We start from the raw sequence: 25374 nt of genomic DNA, 5'->3' as shown, positions 1-25374 counted from the left end.
ACACATGGTCATGCAGCTGTGAAATTTTAAAACTTGCATAAATTTCTTAGTGGTTTGTATTATTTGTTGAATTTCTGTGTGAGAAATGAAGGTGCATTTACAAGTGTAATAGCTTCATTCTTTTCTTCTTGTAAGTTAATTTACAAAGCCTGTAAGTAATCCCATTTTGGGCTGTCCTGAGTCTCTATACTTGATCATTGGTAAGGGTACAGTCTTTTGTTGGTAATTTTAATTGTCTGGCCCAATATGAACATATTTTTGGATATAACGCATGGCTGTCAAATGGTAATTGTGTTTTAATACTTGAATATTTTGTGTAGGAGTAAAAGGATCAAAATATTTGTTGCTGGTGTGGCTATATGGGGAAAGATAATAAACTGAGTACTCAGTAATTTGTAGATTATCTTCGAGAAACTCTGAAGTCCAGTAATTCATGAGAACACAACCAGGAGCCAGGCTAATGGCCCTTAGTCACAGAGATGAGCAGTCCTTTGTAAATGCCAGAAATAATCACCATTTTGTCCCACTTCAATGGGACCCAAAGAATAATAACACCTGCAGTGAACTGTTTTCTCAGTGTTGTTGTCTGTAGGGGCTGTATGAGGTTGGAATAATTGATCAAAACTCACCCTAAAGATGGATTTAGTCTGTTCAGTGTGTTCAGCTAAAGCAAGTTTAAAATAGCTGTGACTTTAACTTTTTAATGTTAGTTTACAGTATTTCTAAACAAACCTTGTTTGCTTCTAACCATGAGAATAAAGCAAAAGATCACGTGTTTGTATAGCTTTGAGGAATATGTTCTTTTACAAGGAAATAATATTAACTAAAAGTAGTTTAAGGTCAAATGTAATCTGTGCTTTGGAAACAATCTAAGCATTGGAAAAGAGGAAGAAGGAAGTAGGTTGAAATGTTAAACATTGTGCTTTGTCAGTACTTGCCAAGAAATTTCTTTTAAAAATTATTTTATTTGAACAAAATTATGCCTAAATGGGAATATAGTATTGGAAAATAGCTTCTGTGTGGGATGAGCTAGGTATGACCAAGAATTACTATTGATTTTCAAGGAAATGAAATGGCATATAATATCAGAAGATATCAAGGAACATTCATTCTAATTCTATTTTTCAACCCCTTTGCGTGATCAGTGGACTCACACTAACCTGAAATAAGATTGGAAGATGAGCAAATGCAGTCTGTGAGTACCCTCAGACCTCAAGTAAGGCTTTTTGTCATGAGCCACTAGAAGGAGAATGTTGTTGGAGCTTATATTGGCAAGGTTCAGAATTTCATCTTTTATTTCATCCTCTGTGGTGGTAACACTGAAGCCATATGATATCGAAACCTGTTATGTATCAAAGGGAGAACATACACTTTGGTAAAAATATTTGTTATGTGCTCCACTTGTGATTGCATGGGTTTTCCATGTCTTTATTATCAGAACAAATTCCACTGTTGTGGAATGTTCTAAAGATACTCGGCAAATTCTGATATGTTGCGTGTCTGCAAAGGTAGTGTAGACCTTGGTTACACAAGCTCCTCTTGTACACTGGAGGGGTATGAGGTTTTCATAGAATCATAGAACATCTCCAGTTGGAAGGGACCTATAAAGATCATAGAGACGATCTCCCATCTATAGTTTTTTGATTCTACTGGCTCAAAGAAAATTTAGATCTCTTTAAGGATATGTAATACAACTAAGAGAAAACACCTAAAACTAATTAAACTGTACAAGTATTTCCAATATTATTAATACCTAAAATGTCATATTGGAGTGTAACTTTCAGCAAATCATACGTGCGTATTTTTGCTTACTTTTAGGTAAAGGTTTGGGGCTATTCCAGGATTTATGTATTTCTGTTATCAACTTGTGGGCTCTAAGTGACTTTAGTATAATCAAACTTGGTTGCACTGTTTTCATCAAGCAATTTCAGGTGACTGATTTATTTACAATGCCTATAAATGTCAGGCATTTGCTGATTTTATCAGTTCAGCTTGTTGTGAAGTTGTCTTAGTTTTTAAGATTTAACTCTCAAAGCAGCATGTGTAAAAATTTGAGACAGGTCTCTCCTTCAGTCTCTGCTACGAATCCTCCCAGTATGTTTTACCGCTGAAGATGGGTTGGTTATCCTGCTCACTAGCTTGACTGATGACATCTGAGAGAGCAATATTTGTGTTCCCTGCTTGAGTGAAATCTTGATTCCATCGGAGTTAATTAACAAGTGTTTCTTAATCATAATTTTAAAAAAGGGATAGGCCATATTTTTTAGCTTTGCTAAAGTGTCGTGGGGTCAGGTCTGCAGTTCAAAAACTACTGTAACATTAGACTTCGGTTCTGAAGTTCGATTCGGATCTCTTTCATATATTGGTAATAGTAACAAAAAGAAAAGCAAAACATTGTACCAAGTTTAACATACAGGTATTTTATGTCTCTGTTTTACTAATGCGTGGTATGTTATTCTTGTATCTGGGACAGCACATATTCAGTGGAGCATATCTGGTCTCAAGTGCCTGCTACAAATTTTTAATAATTCTCCCCTAAAGAATGATCTAAAAAGTGATAAAATCTTATTTAAGAAATGAGAGGTTTTAGCACATGTAGTTTTGTTTACTTGAGGTGTGTCTTTTCCTCTTAAATTACTAAATGTCCCTCCTAGGTATTACTTACTGTTCAGGTGGTTGATTGTATCATGGATATTATAACATTGATGAAAAGATAAATTAAGTTGTCTTCTTATTGTTTGCCATCTCTGTTTTGTTGATCTTGTTGAGAATGCTATATTGAGTGTGTTTGTAGGATCAAAAGCTATGGTCTATATATTTCTGATTTTTATTTTTTCCCTTAATGCTAAGAAGGCTGGATTTTAGCTATGTACGCTAAATGCTTTAGCAGATTGATCCCCTAAGCTGAGTGTGGTATAATTGCATTAACTTTTTTTGCAGCATAATCTTTAACACGGTATATCCTTCTTGGTAAAGATGAGGGAAGTGTATAGCATTCAAATGCAAATTTCCATTTTCCCTAATGTTATCGGAAAAGTAGTATTTCATCTATTGATTAAGAACAAGTTCTTGTAGAGGGGGAAGATTACAGCTACTGTGACTGTATTCCATAGTAACTCAAAATAACTTGTCACCTATATCAGATTTCTATTCAAGTAAAAGTAGCAGAATGCTCATTAAAAAGACTAATATGTATGAAGCATATATATACATGTGCATATGTAGGCATGTACATACACACAACCAGTAATTCACTGTCTTTCACAACTACAGTGTTTGTTAGCATTTTTCAGAATCTGTAATATGTTTTTTTCTTGGCTGTATAAATTCACCAAATCCTTCTTTTAGTAAATTTATGCATTACATGCAAGTCTTTCTTTTGCATGTAATCCGTGTTACCTCAACATTGTGTTGAGCTGTTATACCGAGTTTACTCTTAAGAATATATGTTTGAGAATAAAGATTCTATACTTCTTTAAATTAAGAACTCTAAGCAATCTTTCTAGATCCCAAGTCAATTAAAAGCAGTTCTCTCTAAATAGAAAATAAATTGATTACTGGACTTACACAAGTATCCTGCTTACCTTTGTTTATAAAGGATGTTATAGAGCTGAATATTGGGATAGTGAGTAAGGCAGTACTTTTTAAGCTATAATCTGTGGTCAGCAGGAAGTTCACTAGCCTCTGGTAAGATGTATAGTACTGTATCGAATCTATAATAGTTTTGTTTCAGGTTTGATTACTGGAGCATGGAGTAGTCTGTAAGAAATCCTGGGAACCGGCAGTGGCCCATTTGCTCCTTTTCCTAATAAATTGATCTTCCTGGTTCACTCTATTTAAAAAATTAGTACAAAGAGGTAGATATATACTGCTTCGTATTACAAGCAGTATTAAGCAAAGTGTTAAGCCTTGCCCAGGAGTACACACAGATTTCATGATCTTCCATTTTTAAATCTTTACATTAATCTTCAGTAGAATGCATCTTGCAAAAACTGCATGTAAGCTCTTATTTGTCTGAAAGTAATCAGTTTTAATTATGCTTTCTAGATTTCAACTTATTTTTTTGCAGTTGCAGAATTCAATCTTAGAATAGTGTTTTGCACCCGGTTAGCTTCCTTTTTTAATTGTTCCCTGCAGTGTTGTCCATATGTCCAAAATGCACCAGTCTAACAAAGTCTAACTCAGTGAATTCAAGTAAGAAAACAGGAAAGGACAAGGTATAAAGACAGAGTAGCTTTGAGCAGCTTTCAAATTTTTGGTGTTCACACATTCTTCATTTTGTTTTTCTCCATTGTACTACTGGACAGACTTTGCTCCGAGATTATCAAACTTCATGTGAATTTTTTTTTAGGATTCGGTTGTCTTTCAATGTTTTCTTTCCAGGGCAGGGTACTTGACTATGCTGTTTACTTCTTATCGCACTTAGATACTTGCAAAATTTATAGGTGGCCTTTCAACTTTTTTTTTTATGTTAGAAATATTAATCTTTTATTTGAGCGTGTAAGTACAAATTCCTAAATTTGAAGAGAAGTGATACAAGTTCTTGCAGTTTATGTTAGGAAACAAAAATGTTACAACTTCTCTGTTGGAGAGGGCTGTAAAGAGACATTGCAGGGCAAAATTTGGTTGGTGGCAAAATTAATTGGATGTGGAAGAATAAAGTTGATGAAGTGCTGAAGTAGGTAATGGTGAACATTTAAAATCTAGAACAGTGAACCCCAAGCTTTCTTGCACTGTTAAGTCTAATCATCCAAATTTTCTATAAATCACTGTTACTGGTGTATGACCAGACATTTAGCACAAAGCACTAGAAAAAATGTGATTCTACAGGAGCAGTAATTTGTTAAGCATTAATTAAAACAATGGTCAGTTTGCCTATATCTGTGTAAAACGATACAGAGTAATGCTGGATGGCCACAGCAGAGGAGAAAGGTGAGAACACTGTTAGCCTTGAGTATGTTCATAAAGCTGAAAATTTTGTGTATAAAGCAAAAGGCAAGGGCATGTCAGATTAATCAAACTTGATATCCCTTTTTTCATTTATTAAAGAGAAATAAGTCAAATATTAAGAGGCTGTTGCAAAAGGAATTGGGATTTATACAGGCAGAGTGAAAGAACTGGATTTTTTGCAAATGTGGGAAGAACTGCTGCTACTTGTACTTTAAAAAGAAAAGACACAAATACCAGTGATTCAGTTATAGTAACATCAGGCTTGTTCTGACAGACTCAGGGTAAAGGAAAAATTATCTTTAATATCAGACTCTATATGCAGTTAAATAAGCTCTGTGTAGAATAAAGTCACTTCATTTAACATGGTCATACCAATTCAAACTTCCAGGGCTGAGTCTAGTGTCTGTTTTTCTCTTCCAGGAAATGGAAGATAACACTCATTTAATTGCAACAGTTATTTTTCAGTGAAAATTTGTTTGTAGAGATCTGATTTTTCTTTCTTAATTTTCAAGTGGACTATATTTTGGTGTTCACTGAATTCTTAAATTCCTACTCATGTGGTCTTTAAATTAAATAGACTAAATTGCCTATTCCAGGCTTCTGTCTGCTATATTCTCTTCCCCCCTCCTATTTCTGGGTAATAGATTAATGTGGCATATCTTGGACATGAATTGGATAGAGAATCTGTTACACCGAACACTTCAAAACCTTTCTGCATTCATTGTTGAGTCTGTACCTCCAAAAGTATTCTTGTCTTCATTGAACCAGATCACATCTGAAGATAGATAATCTAAGTCTGACTATTGATTGTAGAAAAGGAAACACGTGTTATCTCTGTAAAATTTAAACATACTTTGTTTAAGTTTTCTCTGTCCTTCTGTTGCTGTGTTGCTTAAGAGGACTTTGTGATGGTAAAAGTATAATGGAAAGCTTCCAGTAACAAACATACCAAATATTTTAAAGCATACTGGGGAGTTCTTATGATGTTGCTTCATTTCCTCTATGTATTGCATTATGGCAAACATGGTGTTTTGAAGGGACTTTTCAAGTTTTAATGTTTATATTTTGCTTTCATCTGATACTTGAAAAAAAAAAAAAGTCATGCTCGTTTGGGCTTTTTTTTTTAGTGGAATGCTTGTTGAAACAAATGATAACGCCAATTTTTAAATTACATGTAGGTAGTCACATTATATGCCTGTTTTCACAAGCTGCTCATTTTTGATAGTTGAAGTTGGTTCTCATGTAATTTCATAACAGTTTGAGGTTTGTGGTTTCATAGGTTTTGCTGCAGCGATCATTAAATCTGCTACAGTGTTAGGAGAACCTGAAAAGTTAGGTTCAGAAAAGGCTTTTACGTAAGACAGGCTTTACTTGGATACTTTCTTGTGTTGCAAAATGAGGTTTTCTGTACACAAAGATCTGAATTATTTTGAGAAGCTCATTGCTTTGTTGGGCAGTTCTTATAACTTCACTGAACAGTATAGGCAATGGAAAGTGGTCAAGAAATCAGTATTTTAACTGAATGTGTTTGATGTGAAATGTGTGTGGGACTGGAACTTACTCAGATTTGAACTAAATAATTTTTACCTTGTTTTCAGCATTAATAAATCTTAAATCTGTTTATTATTGTAATAGCTTGCATTTTTATCTGTTTATTGTGTTTTATCCTAAATTTCACCATCTTTAGTGCAGCTTAGCCCTCTCCAGTCTTGTTTGCTACTACATTCTAAACATGCTCTAAACAAAATTAAACATGTCAAGGAAGTTCTGCCACAAAACAGAAATAATCAGTGCTGGGCCAGGCTATTTTAGAATGATTCACTATTGTAAAATCATAGTGAAGTATATCATCTTTCTGTAGTAGGACTTCAAACCATGCTGTTTCGTTACGGATTTGGTGGGATGCATTGTGCCCAAAACACCCTGTTAAATCACTGTCTGTTTCTGAGGTTGGTAAGAGTGGAAAATGACATTTTTGCAAGAAAATACCTTTCATATACATTTCCTTAATAGTGTTTAAAACTAATTTTTTTTCATATATAATTCATATAAAAGCGGTTTGAGGGTGTTTTCTGACTGCTTGAAGTGTTTAAAATTTCAGAAAGAAATAAATTGTGTTGCAAGTTCAAGGACAAAGTTGTGCACAGAACAATTTCAGAAGAGATAGCAACCTGTAGTAATTGATGACTCTTGAGCAGCAGGTTATGATAGTAGAAGAGATATGAGATCAAGTGTTACACTGTGAGATGGTCAAGGTACCTGCGTTAGAGTATGGCTGGCATTTATGCAGTTAAGGGAGAAATTTGGTCCCTAACCAAAGGTTAGAACTAGCAGAACTGCCTCTGTAGCAGTTGAGACACAGCTCTGCCTTTGCTATTTATGTTGTTTGCTTAGGGTAGTTACAAGCTAAGGCTAGTAATTTGTTCACAAACTCATTGTTACTGTTGATGTAATGGTATTTTGAATCAAGACTGTTTAACATATGAATTAGGATGCTGTTGTCATAGATGTTTTAAAGGTGCCTTTGAGACGTAGGTCTTTGATGTCTTTGAAGGATTGTAGGGGAAGTAAGCATCTAAAAGCCTGTTGTTATCTTATGTATAGATTTCTAAATGCCTTTTTTCTCTTCCTTTCCAAAGGACTTTTACCTATAAATTCACACATTTAAGAGCACATTATGTAGAAACTGAAAAATTGGTGCTTATTGAGAAAAGAGGCTGATCCGTTGACAGCAAAGGATCTCAGTTACTGAGTATTACTCAGTAGTATTTCCTTCTTTACCAGAGGTTTGCTAGCAGTGCTTCTGGAGGCTGACTCCAGGCTTGATCTGTGTGTGTTAGAGAGAAAAACTGGACTTGAGAAGAAGAAATAAGTCAAGACGTGTATATTAGGTTTGTTAGCTCTTGCTGTAGTTACATCATTTAGAAGCACAAATTTAAGGCCCGGCTAATGTATTTTTTTAAACCTATTCATTAAAATGTATACTCAAGCAATGTTTTTGTACTCCTTTGGTTACAAGTGTTGTGGGTGTTAATGTTTTTGTTCTGTGTTTTTCTATGGTGTTCATGAGTAACTCCTACAGAACGATTGCCTAATAAAGCTATAGTATTAACAGACTAGTATTTGAATCACCAGGAAGTTTTCATATCTCTTAAAGGTTCAATAGCATATTACTGGTATGCTACAAATAAGAGTACTCAGAAAAGAATGAGGATTAGCTATGATCTCTGTAGCTTGACCCAGCATTTCATCCTGATAGTGGGATTCTGATATATATACTAGGGTAGTAGCAAAAGGGTTAAAAGGGTTGGTGCAGACCAGATAGGAGGAGATGGATACTTTTAGGAAAGAAACATAATGAAGGCTGTGTCTTTAAAAAAAAAAATTGAAATCTGAGTATTATTGAACAAATTTGATACAATAATCTTCAAGAAATTCTGGACAGAAAGATATAAAATGTAGGTATTGCTGGACTTCATAAAAGCCAGGCTGGCAACAGTTTAATCAGGATAGAAATACTGTGGAGCTGAGTTTAGAGAGATCCCTTTTTATGGAAGTGTGAAGTTGATAATTACATGTAGGAGGAACATCTAGTACTGCCTCAAAAGCAGAACGTTTGCTGCATGTGTTGATGCTGACTCAAAGGAAGAAAACACTGAAGACTCTGGTTCTTGACAGGACACCAGAGTTCTAAGGTTTTTCAACTAGCATATGAATGTTATAAATAAAATTCCAGCAGGAAAAAATATTTCAGTAAAAGTTATCTCTCATTTTTTAAAGGGCTGTCTAATTATAAAGATTTAACTTCAGTCTCCTGAATTCACAAATCAAGAACGGAAATTAAAGCTGATGATATTTCATGCTAAAAAGGGAAATGTTTTTTGAACTTGCCATTCTTCAACTTCTGATGTGCTGTATTGGCAGTCTTGCAAAACTGTACTTCGCCACTGTGATTAGTGGGATCTTTAATTGCCCACAATTAAGGTCCTTGTTGGTAGGATATGCTGATAATGGTTAGCAGACCAGACAGAAAAACATTCTTCATTTTGCAAGGCTGATGGATGCAAGTGCATTAATATGAATTATGGTACTGTAGGAAGTAGTCGCATGCCAATAATTAACTTGTATGTCTGCTTCTATTTAAGGTATCTAGTGGATAGTCGCTGGTTCAAACAGTGGAAAAAATATGTTGGTTTTGACAGCTGGGACAAATACCAAATGGGAGATCAGAATGTGTACCCTGGTCCTATTGATAATTCTGGACTTCTCAAAGGTAAGTGCTTCTGATTGTGTAATAAGCCAATACTAACATTTAGTACAAATTTGTCACAGATTGTGCAAATGAGTCTCAACATTTATGAAGGTGAAACTTCTTGTTTGTTTTCAGACCATGACAAGGGAACCGGAACAGTTTTCCCTAACAAATCACAACTTTATAAGTAAAATTATTGAGACTTCTTAACAACAGTAACAGCATATTTAATAATGTACAAATTACTGGTTTATGGTCATATTTTGGGATATCTTGGGAGCTGAAATTTAGTCAAGTTGACAAATAGCCTGAGTTCACTAAGATTTTTTTTAGCTTAATTAAATTGATTGATTTTAAAATACCATCTTTTAAGTTGAACTCTAAGATTTCTTTTTGTAAATGAGCCCCAAGCCCTTACTTTGATTCTGGAACAACTGAAGAGGTATTATGCAGTTCAGTGCTAATATAAAGTAGACTGAAATAACAGAGGATAATTTCCTAATTTTTTTATGGTCTTCTACGTATGGTTAAACTCTGTCACTGTTATAATTACTCACTACTGACTGATTTTTACTAAACTGTAGTCAGTTTCATGGACACAGGTCTCAGAATACTTTCCCAGATATTTTAATCTTTAGGTCAAATTCTATATTTAATGTCCAGTATTGAAATACCATTAGAGCCATTAATATTTAATCTGCAAAACCTAGAGGATACAAAATCTAGCAAATAATTGTTTTCCTTCTTTGCAGTTACAGGTAATGTAATAGCACTGCATAATTTGTTTGCACATAATAAGACAAATTTTTACAGCTTCACAGGGTTTATGATGAACTCTGACTTCATTAATTTAAAACTTCTCAACTGTAATTAATATCTCATTATTTTACAAGTTAAAGATGATTGCCTCTTTCATAGGACTTGTCATACCATGTTGCACTGGTTGTCAGTGTGAGTGTGCATGTCTGACACTGACTAGTGTCAGTGCCTTTGAAGAAGGTACTGTATTGTCATATACATCTATGTAACATCATCTTTTCCATCCACAAACTTAAAGGTCTTTTTGCTCCAGATAAGTGATATGTTTTGTTTTCTGAAATGTGAGGATTTAGATCTTTTATACCTTCTTGTAGTAAATCTTGCAGTGTGATGGGTATGTTCAGGTGATGCTTTTCAGTTAAAACCAGATGTAGCAAGATCTTTTTATCCTCAATGAGGCAGTGTCAGATTATTCTCTCTCTGCATCTCCCCACTTAAAAAAAAAAAAGATGATTTCTAAATATGCAAAGCACTGTTTCAGTTGATCTGTATTATTCATAACTTGATCTACATACATGTTCAGGTTATGTTTGAAGATACTGTGGATATGAAGCCTGTATTGACTTTAGATTTGGACAGCTAACCCCACATTAGATGTTTTGCTAAAAGCTCATGAAAACCTGTATACTATCATTTTGACACTGCCAGTACCCCTTTCAAAATAAACACAGCATCGGGGTTTATGAACTTCACTTTTTGCTCATTCATGGTTCTAAGACTATGGCTCTGCATTGGCAGTGATACCATGCATCCAATTACTGTCTGACATCTACTGTTCGGTATGAAGGCAGTTTTAAAATTAAAGGCATTAGTGCTCAGCAGATAGTAGCTGTCTCCTTCACCTGCTGCAAAGCAGCAATCTCTGTACTAGGTTTCCTATGTAGCATAAATTGAACGTGAAAATGCCTGGGTTTTAATCCTGTCTGTGGCACATAATATGCACTAGTTGCTCTCATACTGTTTTCCTTAAGTGTTAAGTCTGAAAATTTGCATCTGATTTAAAGAATAAAATAATCTAAAATGGGCATGCTTTCTGAGATATTCTGCAGTATAATGCAGTGATAAGGAAAACTATTATTAAATACAAGAAAGAGTGATTCCAGGAAACCGAAGCAGTATGTTCTGCTGATATTATTTAAATGCTGCTCCCTTATTTCTACAACATTTGAATGAAGTGAAAGCAGTGAAAATTAACAGGTAGAGATTTTAGTTATTCTCAACATCTGCAAAAAATGTTGTTGAATGTAATGAAATGCACGTGTACCATCTTCAAAAGAAGAGAGAGATAGTCAACTTTAGGTTACTAAAGCAAGCACAAGGAAGTGGTCATTTAGAATAGCTGATTGTTCATAATAGAAAACAGTGTTGCATATGAGAGGCTGAGTCGTCAGAGTTAGAGGACTTCTTTGATGGAATAAAGTTCTGAAAAAAATTACACTAGAAGAAACGTTGTGGGGATTAGAAAGAATGGAATTCAAATTCTTTCTTCTTACTATAAACTCCTATAGCAATATTTCATACTGTGCTTCTGCACTGACCACCTTTTAAAGATATATGTGGTCCTAAAGATGTGTTAGTGATTGCTACCCACACTTTGCTCCCAGTTATAATGGAACCACCATATGCATAGTGTTGAATGAGCCAAGTAAGAATCCATAATGCATGTCATGAATGATTTCAGCACGTTTTGTGTATGTAGCTCGTGAATTTTTTTCCTAATCAGTCAAGACACTTTTGAACCAAACTTTGACTCTTGAAAATAGTTACTTTCCTAGCTAGGATGAAACAACCTGAGGGGGGAAGAAAGGAAAGCACTTCTTGAACAGGTGCATTGACTGAAGTCTCATTTATTAGGTCATATTAATTATATTTATCTCCATAAAGAACTACATTCTTACTTACCTCTATGTTCACTGAGATGTTAATCTTCCTACTAAGTCATTTGCAAGTGTTTTTGGAGAAAATCCATGTAAACAATCTCTAAACAGCACAGATTGTATATTATGGGAACAGTATCTTTTCGCTGTGTCTGAGCAGCTAATGGTACTAACAAGTATTGCACACTTGAAGTACATGAACTGAGAACATTATACATCTCCCATGTTTTGCTCAGACATGAAAGTACTTAACTGGAGAAGGAAAGAGGGAGTCAACACCAGTGATAACAGGAGTAGAAAAAAGCTGTGCATTCTTCTTTGCCCTTATTTCCACCATTTGAGTGATTAAAGCAAAAACCATTGCTTTTTTCCCATATTTTCCCTTAAAATCACAAAACCTTTAAACAAACTGAAGGTGCTGCAAGTGCAGGTAGAGTAGGGAGTTTTCTAAAGTCTTGGTAAGCTGCATCTTGTTTACTCGTCCCACCAAGAAGTGAACAGATCTCTTAAATGTCCTCAGTAGTGTTGCCTTCTACAGAAAAGATCGTGTTGAAACATATTTTGTTAATTTCTTACACAGAAAAAAAAAAAAAAAGGCCGAGTTATTATTAAAGGACGTTTACTTTTTAAATGTTCCTTTTTAATGCTCAGGATAATTTTTTTTAATTGAAGTCACATTATGCTGTGTTTGCTCAATCTGTACAAAGCAGAAACAAGGGAAGTACAGAAATGCGAGAGGACCTTAGTGCTTTTCATATGCACATAGTGTGCACATATTTTTGTCCTTGCAGAAAACTAAAGGTAACGGTATTTGTTTTGCTTACATGTTTTACTTAAAAAAAAAAATCAAGAGGAAGGCCAATACTTGAAGCAATTTGACGTTATTTAAGGTGACTTTTATGCTCCGGTCTAATTGTGTAGCGTAATTCACACAATGAAAATAAATAGACTGTGTATTTATTACAGTATATTTATTCTTTATACATAGTCTGTTTATTTTCATACTTCATTAAGTGTCATCCTGATTCATTCTTTGGAGCTGAATGTGTGGGTCTCCCGGTTTGATCTCCCTCTGTACAGAGGGATGTTTGCTGGCCTGTAGTTGGGTACTTCCAAACAGAAAGACAGCTGCCCTGATCATCTGAGGCTCACAGTGCCTTGGATCTGGAATCACCTCTTACGCATATAGGATAGCTGCTATCTTAGTATTGTAATAAGTATTGAACCAAAGCTAAAAACATGCTACTTATGTAAAGAGATTGCTGGGTTGTACTTCTTTCAAGTGCTGCATCTTGCTGCCCCTGTGAAGAATTTTATAGGGACTGTGTTTCCAGAGCATGTAGGATCCTTTAAGTAGGAGGGTTGTACCATGCTATTTTCCCAGTCTGACATAGAGTAAATGACTTTGAACTTTATCTTGGATCTACTGTAACTACCCATTTCTGCATTTTCAGCGAAGGATGCAACTGTAGCATGAAATGGAAGTATCCATGGTGATGGGGGAAAATGTGCAAAGTGGGTGGAGAAATGGATTGGTTTCTCTGAAGGCTATGATGGTGTGTGATAAAAAGTTGGACGCTTATGATTGCATGAGGATATGGAGTTGTCACTTGGGTTCCTGAGTGTAGGTATACTACCTGTAATAGGTGTGCTATGCACGAACTGGATAGGTTGCAAATAGTTTCAGAAGAGTTTTGCTTTCAACGCCTAAATACCAATAAAATAATTCTGACTCAGAAAATATTTTTTTTGCTATTTATATGAAAAATGTTACATTAAAAACTCAAGTAACAGAATTACAGTATTCAAGTAAAAATATCTTTCTCTTACAGATGGTGATTCTCAGTCTCTCAAGGAACATCTCATTGATGAGCTGGACTACATCCTTTTGCCAACTGAAGGCTGGAATAGGCTAGTTAGCTGGTACACACTGATGGAAGGTCAAGAGCCAATAGCACGCAAGGTACTCTTAAATTACCCACTAAGATGAGTATGATTCAGATATAGTCCTGCAAATATGCAGGAGCTGCACAGGAATTTATTAGAAGATTTTAAGTCCTAGCCTACAATAATCATATAGACAACTCCTGCTTTAGTTGCTTGTAGATGTTTAATTCTTATTCAGATTTTAGAGGGTTAAGTTTTTAATATTGAGAAACGAGGATGCAAAGGATATAATACTTTAATTTTTTTTTTCTGGAAGTAAGCCCTCTAATATTTCAAGAAGAACTTGCTTTAGAAGCTTCCAAGTCTATTAAATGATTTTGTAATTAAGTATAAAATCCTAAAACTGTATTGACTTTATTAGTGAAAAGCCTAGCTCTAATAATGTTAACACTGGCAGAGTAATTGGTAGCTCCTTTTCTGATAAGCACAGTCTTCTACATTTAGCAGCTTGCTAAGGGATTTTTTTCTTTAAGCAAAAAGCTTACCTCAATACAAGTAGTAGTCCATGATATGGTGGATACTGTGCCCCTCCATCACTATGACATACTTAAAAAATTAACATCTTTGATCTTAATTTTTTTTTTTTTTCTCCAGCACATACCCTCCTTATTATCAAGGTGATACAACATTTTACCAGTTTATTGATCAGATAATCTTTTTTGTTTGTATTATTTCTTAAGATTTTCAGGTTAGTGATTACAGTTGCATCCTTAGTGGACTGAACTACCTAAGTTTTAAAATACATTCTGATGTGTTTGCCATTTCCAAATTGACCATTAGGGTGTATTCTTTCAGGTACAGGGATCTTTGTTTATTCCTGAAAAAGTGCTGAAAAAGTATTGTGATATAACTATTCTTGGCTCTTACGACATAAGTATGGTCTAACTCCGTGCATGCTGGCTGCTCACTTGAAGTGCATTCCTTTCAAACAAATGCCAGATTTAGCTATCGACAAAATTTTGTGTCCTCAAGATTCATTTGGTCAGCAATAGAAGTAGTTTGTTGGGGTTTTTTTAACATTCTTTTTAATAAAATAAGGGAGATCTTTTTGTAAAGAGACATCTCTGGAATGTCTCTTTCTTTTTCTCTAGTTCTCTAAGAGCTGAAATCCATTAAAATGGCTCTCCTTCTTTAAAGATATATGTTATCAATTTGTTACTGTTTTTCCTGAAGATGGATTTCAGCAAACTGAATGCTCTTCCATCATCACGGTAAAGTAAAAGTTCTGTAATTTTTTCACTTTGGGGGGAAAATGGAAGGAGAGAGAAGGGAAATGAGTAACTTGCCTTCTACTTCGAAGGAACTAACTGGAAAAATACATGGAGTGTAATGACTGGTCAGGTAAACTGGCATAGCTTCGGTATATTAAGCCAATATGATCAGTAGTTATCCTCCGAGATGCATATTCTGGTTCAGAATTTTTCTTTCTGATGCTTTGGTCATTTGTTCACGATTCTCCTGTCTACCTTAATGTTTTTTCATAGAGGTAGGATGATACTTTTCTTTCATCCCCTTCGTTGCATCAACTTTTTATTTTAAATGTGGATCCAAATTTTAAATTGGTACAAAGTTGTACTTGATCCATGTCAAATAACATTATGAATTTATTTAATAGGATGTGGTGATACTACCACTACAGTGTCAGTTTTATTCTCAGAAATGTCTTAGCCATACTGCACAGTTTTGTTTACTGCAACTGTTTTGTTGTTACTCTAGTAGCCGAAAACCCTACTAAGCTGATCAAACTAAGACGCATTTTTATTTAAATGTCATGGTTGTCAGTCATTAAAGTTAAGGCAAACAGCAATGAAATCATTCACAATTTTTTTTTCCTGTGGCACATGCATACAAGTTATATTTGTACAGCAGATAGCAGATCTCTCCTAGCAATTAGCTGCTAGCTTGTGGGTTTTTTTTACCGTATTTGTCAGAAGTATCACATATCAGGCTGATGGCTATTTTTGGAACAGTCTACATGACTAAGTACTGCAGTTACACTTTGGAAGATCAAAGGGAAAAACATTTAAGAGGTGACCCTGAATATTTCTTTCTACATTTTACTTTTATAAAAAAAAAAAGCCTGTATGTTTAGCTATTTTGTAATAGGTGTTACAAAAATAAATATGTAATGAGCAACTGTAATGAGTAGGTGAAATTTCAAATGAATGTATTCATTATCAGAATATAAGTGAAAGATTTCTAGGTCTTGTTTAAATACAGGATTTGTTTTAAAATGTGATATCCAGATTTTAGTAGTGTGTTTTCTGTCTTTGATAAGTATGCTTTAACTGTGAAAACTAATGAAAACTTCCTCTGTGTTTTGAGGAAGTAGCATACAGCAAATATGTTTTGAAATAAAAGTAACTTGGTGTTTTATCTTTTGATCAAATATCTTATCTTTTGGTTAAGTGTGCATATTTGTGATTTCCATTGTACTTCACACTTTGAAAGCCATGGTCTTACACAAGTAAGACGACATCATCATGGAAAAAAATTACTTTTTAGTTTACTGTATTTCTAAAAAGTTATGGAGAAATTTAGTTCTCATTTTGGCATTTATTAAGTGTCTTACATTCCCCGAACTTCGGTTTCTTAAAGACTTCTCAAAAATATTTTGAAGTATGTATATGAAAACATATTTGGACTCATACCTGATCCCAATCTGTTTTTCAGGTCGTTGAACAGGGTATGTTTGTAAAGCACTGCAAAGTAGAAGTCTATCTAACAGAATTAAAGCTTTGTGAAAATGGAAATATGAACAATGTTGTCACACGAAGATTTAGTAAAGCTGATACAATAGGTATGCACAACTATTTTTAACAATATATGATTGTTACTTGTTTACTTGTGTTTAAATAGTACATGGTAGCAAGTTCTGAGTAAATAAGTCTCTAGGTAAAATGATAGATGGGTATTGCAACCATTAAAAAGGATGGGACTGGTCTCGTTTGGATCAAAAATTAAAGATAAATGATTTGGAGTATTTAGAATTTTTAATATTTTTTTTTAAAGGTATGTTTTTATTATCTAGGCATCTGTGTTACCTCTAGAGGTTTGCACTTTTCAGGAAATGTATGGTGTGATATTTTTCATTATCTTTATGGAATTCCATAGTGCTTTTTCTTGGTTTTTGGTGTGTAAGAAATATATGTTTTCTTGTGTTTCCATTCACGTCTTTCATTAGCCAACATTTTTTTGTCCGATGTATAAAGAGAAGGGTATATTACAAAACCCAAGAATGGATTGAATTTATGATTTAATGACCTACAAAAGGCAGTATTCTTTGGCTTGTGAAGTGGCAGGCCAGGCACTATCTTTTACAGTAACTGAGTCCTGTATTAAGCCTTTCACTTATCTTTATTTGTAGTTATTTTGCCTCCTCTTTGAACATAGTGTCATTGTTTGAAACCCTATTTCGATAACATGTATTTGTCTCTGAAAATAACAATCAGAACATATGCAAAGATATTGCTGATCATATAAATTCAAATTTTGGTGTATTTATGTGTGTGTATCTGAGATAAGAGTCTTTCAATCAGCCCTATTTGTGCCTTCAGAATTGTACTTTACGCCCTTGCACTTTATGCACAGCCATTACTCTTTGTTTACATTCTTTGACAGCAATGTAGTTTTTTCAGGTTTTGCTTCTTTTTACATTATGGGTAGTGACTTATACTTGCTACCCTTTAATACATTGCAGGTTGCTTGCTTTAAAAACAGAATCATTTTAGGTTGTTAAATTTTAATCTTTGAGTTAAACAAGTCATCGTCGTCTTGTATTAGAATAAATAGTTAAAAATTATGAAATTTGTCCTTGAAACAAGGCTTCAGTGTTCTACGTTAATTGGCCTTTTTGAGAGCTGGTTTAACTTGTGAAAATGTACTTCATTATTCTCTAAGCAAGCCCAGAAACTTAGAAAAACCAATTTAACATTATCTTTCCCTGAGGACCAGATACAAGCTATTTTGCAGCTATACTGAATTTAATTGTATCATTGGATTTATAGGTAATGGATGAATTTCTGATATTTTCCTTCTCTGCCCAGAAGTGAGGCATCTTGATTAATTTTCACCCTTCCTTGCAATATGCCAGTAAGGGATGCATTTTCATTCTGGTTGCAGAAGACTTGTAGTACAAAAGAGTCAGTATCAGCCTCGCTAAAGTAAGGCTACTGTGGTCCTTTCAAGAAGTTTTAATTTTTCTACCCACCATCACTGATTATATTCACTGCCCTCAAAACATGAAGATAAGACCTTCCTTAATTCATGTAAACAGAGAAAGTTTTGGAGCACCTTAAATACTCTGAGCACAATATAATATTCACCTACCAATCTTCAAATGTGTGATATTCCTGGAATGCCTGTGCTTTTCCAGTCAAGTAGAAACTAGGCTAAGCTGTATGTCAATAAGTTAGTACAAGGTAGGAAAAAATAATTCTAAAGGGCAGACATAATAATGACAGCCTTTTTCTTGGTGTGATACTGGAAACAGCTATTGTGTTCTTTGGACCATCTTGGGAATCTCTTACAATTGAGGACTCTTGCCTTGGAGTCAGTGCATATTGAGACTGATTGTTGAGTTACTTTGGGGCAGGTGTGTGTTTAATTCTTGTGCTTGAGTGAAAATGAGTTCTTGATCCATTCAAAAGTCTTAATCATATGAAAGTATGATAAAATTAAGTCATCAGCTAATGTGTAGACCTTTTCTACGTTTATTTGAAAGGTTTACAAACCACAAAATGACAAAAAGACTGTCTGTAGCCTCTGTTATGGACGAATAGGGTCAGGTTGTGTCTGCAATGCCATAAAAACAATTCCAAAACTGAGGTGATAACCTTTGTGGAAGATTACACCAGTAGCTCTGCATCTAGCGGACTTTTACTAGTAAATTATCTTGGCAAATGGCTTTGATTCATCTTTCCCTTTAATTTGCTGCAGAATACAAGAATGTAAAACTTGCCACCCTTGAGGACAATTTATTCTGGGATCTGCGACTAGCCTTTTCCTTCTTTAAGAAACTGGGATTACTGTTTCATAGTACAGATTAACATTTTACTGCAGTTTCCTTTAGCCAGTATTTGTGAGAGCCCTATACCGTTAGGAGCCAAGGTGTACTTGCATTAGGATCCACTGAACTTCTCCGGCATTTCATCAAGACTTTTCCATGTAGTCTTGCAAAATAGTACTTAAATCATGCAGCTGGGTTTTTTTTGGAGGAGTTACCTGATTTTCAACGATACAGGATGTATCCTATATAGGATCCATAATCTTTAACTCTCAAATTGAACTGTCTCAAATTGTGCCTATATAGCTGATGGAATGAAAGGCATTTTAAAAGATAAATCTTCCTGTCTCTTTTAGACTTCACCCTAGTACTAATCATCTTGTACATGGGATGTGTATAACACTACTAGAGGAGAACCCCATACATAATTTGCCTCAGACTATACCTATTTTAATGTAATATTTTCATTTATACTGGAACAGGTGCTTTCACTTTAGATCACAAGCCGCACTTCAGTGACACTTACTGGGAGGGTAGGGGGAAGAATTATAAAGTGTGCATTGGTTATGTTCATGGAAGTATGTAAAAGAACCTTAGTTTCACAGTCTCAAGATTAGCATAAAAGTCAAGTGGAACATGCTCTTCCCAGAGTCTTGGGCATAATGTGTAGTCATCTGATAGAACTGATGTTTCCAGTCTCATAACATTTTTGTTAGTGAAGCTGCCGTATGTTAAAAGTTAACACAGTAAATGTTAACTTAGTACTTGCAAAGAATATGAGCTGCAATGCTCAACTAAGTAGTTGTCATGGTATCAATAAGATAATGAAAAAATATCTTTTGTAAATCCTTTTAGTGAAAGTCGTTGATAAATATGGATTATATTTTTGGAAGATTGTTGCGGACTAGATTCATTCTTACATTCAAATATAGTTATTTGAAATCATTGGCTGAGAATTGATTCAGACAGTACATGATTTTTTTTTTTAAATTCAATAAATCAAGTAACAGCCTGTTGCCTTGTTTATAGCACCTACCTTGCCTACATATCATCCCTATTACAGAAACAGATGATCCAGTCTAACACTTACTTTCATACTAAAATATGTGTTAACTAGTATAGGAGGAAATTGTATTCAGCCTACAAATATCATATTGGCCAGTTGTCATGCATTTCTCAAGCCAATGGCTGGATTTTTACAAGGTACTTGTAAGTTTCAGGTCTAATTTTGACTTTTCATATTTAACATAGTGGAAGAGAAAATTATAATCTTAAGTAAAAGGGAGCAAGGGGAGTGCTAGAGGAGCTGACACAGTGGTATTTTATCCTGAGACTTCAGGGGAATGTCTCTCAAAGAGCTTACAGTACCCATTTTTATAATTGTCTTTTCGGTGATTATCAGGGATAAACTGTACGTTTCTTGACTTCTGTTTTGTTTTCTGTGTTATGAGACTTGGCTGCCTTGGGGCTTTATGAATGTACCAATTTAAAAAAAAAAAAACAAAAAAAAAACCAAACAAATTTAAGTGAGGTATAGCTATGGTATAGCACTGTCTGTATTAATTCAAATGAAATAGCTCTCTAATAGACTCTACTTTTGCACAGTTATATACATAGTTATACTACCTTAAAATTATGTAACACTGATTATATTTCTGTCAGGAAGAGTTGGAGCTGGTAGACCTTTTTATGTCAAATCCTATAGGGACATAAAATCTTGCATCATCCTTTTAAAATAAATTCATGTGCTTCAGTTTTACAGAGTAGTCTTTAATTTCTATGAGTGTGTAAATTAAAGTTTATGCACGTGTATTGTGGTTGAACTGGGATATGGGTAGTAGAAGAGTGAAAACCAAGAAGGATTTGATTTAGGGAGAGGAACAGAATAACTTGCACTCCCTGCACCTGATTTTGCTGCCAGGCTCACTTCTAGTCATTCCCTACCCACCCACACTCCTGTGTTACCACACTGTCAGAAATTAGTAGATGGGTACCTAGGTACCTCCTGTCATCTATTAATCAACTTGTCTTTATTTGGTCTGCTTTACTAAGAGATTCAGGAGGGAATAAAATAGTCCTCAGACTGTTCACATTTTAAAGGCAAGCAAACTGGCAACTTCCTCCTTGTCTTACAACATGATACAGTTGCATGGCTATTTCTATAGTATCGTTCATATTTTGAATATAAGAAAAGAGTAGGTGATTCTGATGCGTTCTTCAGCCTTAAACTGTTTGTGCAGTGAAATGCTAAACTTGTGTTCTCTCTCTTTCGAAACAGATACAATTGAAAAAGAGATAAGAAAAATCTTCAATATTCCTGGTGAAAAAGAGACCAGATTGTGGAACAAATACATGAGTAATACTTTTGAACCTTTGAATAAACCAGACAGTACCATACAGGATGCTGGGTTATACCAGGGACAGGTACAGTATAATACTATTTCTTTTTTCTATACGTTTATTTGCTCACAAAGTGTAGCTGTACCGATGGATTTTTCCTTCTTTTTAAATGAAAATTGCCTCCTAATAGATTGTGTTAGGGGTAGAGGATTTTATAAACAAATTGATCAAAATAAAAGTATTCTTTGAGTGTATCTTTGAGGTTAAAGATGAGTTTAACTCTCCTGGTGAAGTAAAAGTAAATGAACAGAAGATCGCTGACTTAAATTTTGTAAAACATAGGATCTGGGATGTGTTCCTATAATGAAACCCAAAATTTGAAGAACTTTTTAGGTACTCTAAAAGAATAATGTCTTCTACTCAAAATCCACTGTCCAGATTTCAGAAAGAAATTAAGAAAAGATGAAAATATTTCAGATAAGAACTTACAGAGACAAAAGAGCTTTTAAACCTGCCTTAGCATGAGACTATATTGTCACTTTAGAATTCCTTCATGGCAGGATTTCTTACAAGATACTTTTTTTTACCTTTCCAGATGAATATAAAGAACAAATATTGGATGTTAAAGCTACAGAAATATAAATGCAAACTGATTGAACAATTTCATCATTAGAATAACTTTTTAGATTGTTTCATTGATTCTTTAGTCTTCAAATAGAGTTCAGTGTTTTTTCAACAGCTGTATTTCACGCTGTTGTGCTACAAATACGTATGGATGAAATTTCATGGCAGTAATTGTAGGCAAGATTACATTAATTTCCTTTTGCCTTGAAATACTTGACTCTAACCTACTTACCAGCAGTATTTACGCTGTGCTTCAGTTTTCCTTTATGGCATGGAAGGTAAGTAATCAGTGCACCAAAATAACGGCTTGAACTATTGTGCCCTTTAGCTTCATGCTGCACACACTTAAACCCTCACACAGATAATTGTAATGATGCAGATGTCCTGCTGGAAGAGCCCACATCTCCCATAAAAGATTTGCGTCAAAGATGTAACTTGCAAATTGCCTTTGTCCCAGTGAAACATTAACCGTGAAGTGAGCATGGGCTAATATAGCCTTTAAAAGATCTCTGGGTGACATCTGTACTTTCAGCAAAACAAATATTGTTCAAAACTGAGTTTAACCATGGTTTCTGAAAATGCTAAATGTTGTGGCAGACGATGTGTCAGTAGCACTTGCTGACACACAAGGCTGTTATTTTTCTTGCTTAGCTTCCTAATCTAATAATAGTTATTCTGGCTATTACAGTCTATCTAACCTAAGAGTTATTTTTTACTGTGTAATTCTAAACTATGTATGTGATTGAGTAAATTAATGTTTTGAATTTACCGCTTGGTTTCTGAAGTAAGCCTTTAGGGGTTCCATTGAACTTATAAGTCTAAATCTTCCTTTTATTTTGTAGTCTCTGAGAGCCAATGCAAGAAAACATGGCAGAATCTGTCTTACAGCATTCATGACCAAAGATAACAGACTGTTTTTTTCCCAGATAGAAAGCAGCTCACGATAGAAGGCTGGTTTTCAATGTCATGTCTCAGTGTATTCAGACTGAAAATGTGATTATATTTTCAAGTGGCAGCATGACTTACATGTAAGGTTTTGAGCATAAATACAAACGTGAATGTATGTCACGGTGTAGACACATGTAGGTATGGTATGGCAGTTAATTAGCATTCTGAAACATCAGTGTGCAATTATGCAGAATTAGTTGCATAGGAAATTAAGAGCTGGATTGAGTTTAAGTAGTCTAGTTGCCGTTTTAGATGATCTAGGCTATCCCAGCTGTCAATCCAGAAAGGTGTGAGTTTTTTGTAGGTCCTGTGTCGTATCTGCCAGCGTAGGACAGATATCTCAAATACCCAAAGGCGTTTCAAATGGCACTTGATGCCTGTGTTTAGGACTGAGTGTTCTGTGCTCCCTTTTGTACCAATAACAACTTGAATGAAATTAATCTCGTTACCTAACTGTCCCATTGGAAAATTAATATTGGATGAATGCTTTTGCAAAAAAACCAGGAATAACCAGACAGGTATGATTTTAAGGATATTCGGGCAGAAAATGGTTTGGTTTGTTTGGATTTTTTTCCTACCGATCTGTGTTGTATTTTATGAGAGGCAAAATTCCTTCAGGAATATCACTTCCTTAACAGGGCTGTTGTATAGACGTCATTCCTATAGATTCATAGATGCTGTTAAGACATTGCAGGTCATTTTCTGACCTCTTTGAGAGATAAGGTCTTGTCATTTTATCCATGGATTGTTGAGACATAGAAATATTAAGTGGCTTGTCCAAAGTTTCACAAAATAAGGTGTGGGGAAAAAAAAAATCAGTCTTTTCTGTCTCAATCATATGTCAGCAAAACCATTAAAAAGATTGTGACAGAAAGTAATCTACTGATACTTTTATTTCAGTTTTCTTATTACAATTTTTGTGGTAGGTGCTGGTGATAGAACAGAAGAATGAGGATGGAACATGGCCGAGAGGTCCTTCAACTCCTAAGTAAGTTGTAAATTCTAGTCATGTTATTCACTATAGCTTAACTATTTTCACATGTTATTTTGCTTTTAAAAAAACCCTGTTTTTAAAATTATGCTTCATTTTGAAAATCAGCCTTCAGATGTTTTATCTGAAAATATATGGAATACTGTATTTGTTATAAATGCTGCATGTTGTAGAACTTGACATAATAATGGTGAATTCCTGCATATACATTGCTTAATTTTTTTAATATCAGCCAGTGATATAAATGAGCTTGCTTAAAAATAGAAAAAACATCCATAGTAGAAAACTGTAAAACTGAACTAATTTTATTTAGATTTCTGTTTCAAAGCATAGCATATCTGTTAGGTGAACATAGATATATGTATTTTATAAGTATTTTTTAATATGTAAATGTTTTCGTGGATAACTTGTCCTTTTATCTCCAGAGCACAATATTTACACATAAACGTTATTTAAATTGCAGTCTGCATTACCAGCACATTGCTTTTGTTCTTTGTTGAGCTGTCATCAATTAAGAGAGTACAGTGTTTTTTCTCCTTTAGATGGATAAACTTTTTAAAATATTGTTTCCAGAATCTAAATCATGTTCTGTTGAACAACAGTTGGAACTAGTTACTAGTAAACTAGTATGATCTCAACCTTACAAATTGTTAACAGGTTTCTCCCTTTGTTGTCTGGTTCTTGAGCATTTCATTCATAAAAAAAAATTCTTTTAAGTTCCTTTTATTCCTTTTGATATTCTGTATTCACGTAATTGAGGTTCACTGTTGTTTTAAAGCATTTTTATAGTATCATTGCAGATCATTTGAAGGACAGGGATTCTTCATCTTTGGTGTTTTGTCTCAAGCACTTTTATTAGGAGCACTAGCTTCTATTAAGGTGCTTGGTAAAGTCTGAGTTCAATTTAAGCTTAGTATGAACAGTATAATCTTGCTTAGCAAGATGTTGTGACACAAAGAATTGAGAATGTAGAGCAGCAGAAAGAATGGGTTGCAAAATGCTTGAAGTTTAATCTCTGACCTCAAGAAACATCTAGTAGAAATGTAAATTCTGAGTCATATTTAAAATGTAGATTTTGAAGGCTAAAAGAATTTAGATAACTCACTGTCACAGATTCCTTTGGAAGTTTTGGTAGGAAGGTATTCTTGGTGATGGTACCTGCTTTTATGCTGCCAAATTTCCATTCCACTTCATGAAAAGCATTCAGGAGCGGTATATAAATTAAATATCTCCTGGAAAAATGTTTGATCTGGGGACAAGTAAAATGGTAATTGAGAGTACTGGTGTCAGAGGAGGATTTAAGTAAACCAGCAAATGAGGATGTGAAGCTGGGATATATGGTTTTGAGGTTTGGCAGCTATCAGAAAGATTGATTGAAATTTGGTATTCAAATGCATTGTAATAGTGGAAGGTTTGCAAAATTTAGTGGATTCAAATGGAAACTATCAACAAGCAGTGATGGGGACAGATTTTTACATCTGTTTAAAACTTTATGAAAAATCTAATAAATGTTTAAAGGGTTAGAAATACTAAATGCTTGCTTTTGAGTCTTATGTATGAGATGCATTAGGAGTATTAGTTTGTCATGACAAATAATATACGTCCAGATGCCTTCCAGCTG

General features: G+C 34.5%; 1 protein-coding gene across 4 annotated transcripts in view; it reads left to right on the top strand.

Annotated features, from left to right (window-relative positions):
- Window positions 1-25374, top strand: part of USP15 (ubiquitin specific peptidase 15) — a 66625-nt gene that overhangs the window by 6599 nt on the left and 34652 nt on the right. For 3 of the 4 annotated variants that reach the window (XM_074168270.1, XM_074168272.1, XM_074168274.1), the window contains exons 2-6: window positions 9096-9223; window positions 13731-13861; window positions 16519-16645; window positions 21129-21274; window positions 23689-23750. In XM_074168270.1, coding sequence (XP_074024371.1) covers window positions 9096-9223; window positions 13731-13861; window positions 16519-16645; window positions 21129-21274; window positions 23689-23750 — 594 coding nt within the window. Of the gene's footprint in view, window positions 1-9095; window positions 9224-13730; window positions 13862-15830; window positions 15876-16518; window positions 16646-21128; window positions 21275-23688; window positions 23751-25374 lie in introns of those variants that run through there. The other variant, XM_074168273.1, reaches the window with a different exon arrangement.

This window comes from Numenius arquata, chromosome 2 (assembly GCF_964106895.1).
Source record: "Numenius arquata chromosome 2, bNumArq3.hap1.1, whole genome shotgun sequence".
Lineage (NCBI taxonomy): Eukaryota > Metazoa > Chordata > Aves > Charadriiformes > Scolopacidae > Numenius > Numenius arquata.
The sequence above is the reverse complement of the archived record's forward strand: the minus strand, read 5'-3'. Positions and strand labels throughout refer to the sequence as shown.